The 3,019-nt window shown below is 65.3% G+C and overlaps 1 protein-coding gene across 1 annotated transcript; it reads right to left on the bottom strand.

Moving 5' to 3' along the window:
* Positions 1-662: 662 nt before the first annotated feature.
* LOC121101243 (homeobox protein MSX-3-like) lies at positions 663-2,812 on the bottom strand. The gene is made up of 3 exons (XM_040624237.1): positions 2,805-2,812; positions 1,715-1,950; positions 663-1,075 (listed from the first exon to the last, which is right to left on the bottom strand). Exons 2-3 carry the CDS (start codon positions 1,926-1,928, stop codon positions 663-665), a joined length of 627 nt encoding a protein of 208 aa, XP_040480171.1. The 5' UTR covers positions 1,929-1,950; positions 2,805-2,812.
* Positions 2,813-3,019: the final 207 nt, after the last annotated feature.

Raw genomic sequence — 3,019 nt, 5'->3', positions numbered from 1 at the left:
CACACACACACACACACACACACACACACACACACACACACACACCATTTTACCGAAGGCTGCCCAGCCTTCTCCACTAAAACAATAATATGCAGGGAACATCCCTAAAATAATCGTGAACGTTTCCATTTGGTCCGGACCGTAACAAACCCAGTCAGTGATAGTAACTAGTAAGTTCATTTAACAGTCCCGGCACCAAATTATTTTCACCTGCTTGTTCCGGCCTCAGTTTCTCGCCAAAACCCCAAACCTTGTAGCCAGTTCTGAGCGTCCTGCTTATGGGAGGAAGGGGCGCGGGGACGCGCCACAGAGGAAACCTCAGAACACCCTCCTGGCTGCTTTACACAACATGGGAAGCTCTGTATATATCAACTGCTCACTGTTCACTGCAGAGAAGTTTGGTAGGAACGTGATTTTAAAAACTCGTTTTACAATATCTGTAAGATACCCACAAGTAAGTTTGAGGCATCAATCATAGCCTGTATTAACAACAGCAGAAACATAAAAACTGAAACAACAAAAAAGAACAGGGAGCGCCGGGAGGCAGTTCAGCGCGAGGACACTACGCTGCCTGCCCAGCGCCCCTGGCGCGGGGACCCACCTCGTGTGCCCCGCTGGGGAAGCCAGCAGCTCCCCGCCCGCGCCCTCCCTCCCCGGTTGCCCTAGGACAGGTAATACATGCGGTAGGCAGCGACGGGCGCGGCTAGGAGTCCTGGCACCTGAGGCAGGGTGCCCGCTGCGCCGGTGTACCCGGCCGGGGAGCCGGGCAGGGGCGCGCCCAGGGCGAAGGGCAAGGCAAACGAAGGCAGCAGCGGCTTGGCCGGCAGCTTGAGCTTCTCCAGCTCAGACTCCTGTAGCCTCTTGGCCTTGGCGCGGCGGTTCTGAAACCAGATCTTGACCTGCGTCTCCGTGAGGCTCAGGCTGCTAGAGAACTCGGCGCGCTCTGCGATGGACAGGTACTGCTTCTGGCGAAACTTGCGCTCCAGCGCCAGCAGCTGCGCTGTGGTGAAGGGAGTCCGCGGCTTGCGGTTGGTCTTGTGTTTTCGGAGGGTGCAGGGTGGAGGGCTGGGGGCGCCTGGGAGGAGAGAAAAGCACAAAGCGGGCGCTCAGACGCCAGCAGTGCGCACCCCTTTCCGACACTTTGAAACCCACAGAGGCCGGTTACCGATGCAAGTCTCGGCCCCGAGAAAAGACGAGACTCCAAAAGCCACTGGGGTAAGAGAGCAAGGCATCAAGGAGACGGTGCGTGCATGGGGAGGTGGGGGCACTGGACTCGGGTTCTTCTCCTCAAATAGGCCGCCCCGCACTCCAGGGAGGAGGGGAACTCTGACCACTTGGAGAAGCGAGAAGCTTGGGCAGGAGGCGGCCGCAAGAACCGAGCGGTGAGCACTGGGGCGAGGATCCGGCGAAGCAGAAGTTAAGCATCGTGGGGACGGACCGGGTGGGGGTTGTTTGGGCCGGAGGAGCTCTGAACCAAAAAGCCGCGGGTTCACGGGTTTCGGACTCTGCGTCGGGGTTGGCGTGGGACGCAGGAGCTACTGAGGGCTGGCGCGCACGCGAGGGCTCGGGTGGGCTCGTTTCTTTGCACTCAGGCCAGGCGCGTTGGTGGCTACTTTGCGAAGTTAGCGACAGCGCCCTTCCCGCCCTGGTCCTCCGAGCCTGGGCCTGGTAGGGGCTTCTCTCGCTGCCCGGGACCGTGCGACAGGGCACTTACGTGGGGAGGACGAGCGGGCAGCTGGCGGGAACCAGGCCCAGGACTCCGCGGTGCCCCGTGGCCTCTCCTCCCGGAGTTCCGCGGGCTCCGAGTGCAGCCCGCGATCCGCCTCCAGCAGCGACTCCACGCTGAAGGGCAGCGGGCCGGTCCCCGCTCGCCCCCCGCCGCACGTCCTGAGCCCAGCGGCGTTCATGCCGAGCGACGCTGGGGCCATGCGCAGGCCGGCGGGCGCAGGGCTGGCGGGGCCCGGCAGGCGCGACGAGAAGGTAGCGCGCGGCAGGATTGCCGCGGGCTTGGCGGCGCCCCCACCCTCGGAACCCTATAAAGAGCCGGTGCCCCTTTCATGAACCGCCATCCAATCGCCGCGGTCGCTGCCCCGTGAGCCTGGGTGTTCATTGGCTTCCCTGACCTGGGGAGGCGGGATGGACAGGGAGGGGTGAGTCCGCCGCCTAGAACCCTGCGCCCGGGTCCCTGCCGGTTTGGCGCGCCCCTGGCGGGTTCCCAGCGCCCGCCGGCCTCTCCCGGAGCTTTGCCGGCCGGGCCCGCGCTCCTCCTGCCCAGGAGGTGGCTGGGGCATCCGGGGAGCACGCGGAGCTGGCCCCAGCTTCCCCAAACGGAGGAATCGACGGCGGGCGCCATCTGGCAGAGCCGCGGGGGGAACACTGGGCCTAGACGGCGCGAATCCTGCGACGCGGAGAGCGCCGCACCATCAGAAGTGGCTCGCCCGCTGCTCTTCTGCTGTGCCCCAGCCGGGACCCGAAACCCTCGGCACCTCCTGCTTTGGCCCAGGCGCTCTCTTCCAACCCTGGGAGCCGCTTATGATGGACCCGGCGCCTGGACTGGCGACTCCGCTTCCGTCCCCTTGAAGTCGCCTTGGCCCTGAGTGGCTTTTTAGGCACCTGTAGCTGCCCGGAGCCCTCCCGGGCAGGGGCCGCCCATCGCGCGGCCCGAGTGTCCCAGGGCCGAGCCCTGGGAGCAGCCAGCGGGGTGCGTCGAAGGACCTTGGGCAGGGCCTGCAGCCGCAGGGAAGATGTCGGGGTCCGCCCTGTTACCCGCCTCCGTCGCCGGGCTTGGGACACAGGCAGGCCACTTAGCCGCTCTCGTCGCTGGTGTCAGCCTCTCCCGTTCCGCCCTTGCTCGCGCGAATCGTCCCAGGACACGCGACCGGGGACCTGGGACCAGGAAAAGGTCCAGCGCAGAGGGACCTCGTCCGCGCCGGCTTCCGACCCACCCCGGGCAGGCCGGGGGGGGGGGGCTGCTTCTGGGAGGCGGCCGCCAACGTGGTCGAAGGCTGGAGAGCAGACC

This window comes from Ursus maritimus, unplaced genomic scaffold, assembly GCF_017311325.1.
Source record: "Ursus maritimus isolate PB19 unplaced genomic scaffold, ASM1731132v1 scaffold_7, whole genome shotgun sequence".
Taxonomy (NCBI): Eukaryota; Metazoa; Chordata; class Mammalia; order Carnivora; family Ursidae; genus Ursus; species Ursus maritimus.
This window is presented reverse-complemented; position numbering and strand designations above follow the sequence as displayed.

What these genes read in the sequence shown, in the direction of transcription:
- LOC121101243 (XM_040624237.1), bottom strand. Translation starts at nt 1,928, where the DNA reads ATGGCCCCAGCGTCGCTCGGCATGAACGCCGCTGGGCTCAGGACGTGC. An exon ending in TGCCCGCTCGTCCTCCCCAC is followed by an intron (nt 1,076 to 1,714) that starts GTAAGTGCCCTG and finishes CTCTCCTCCCAG; the next exon opens with GCGCCCCCAGCCCTCCACCC.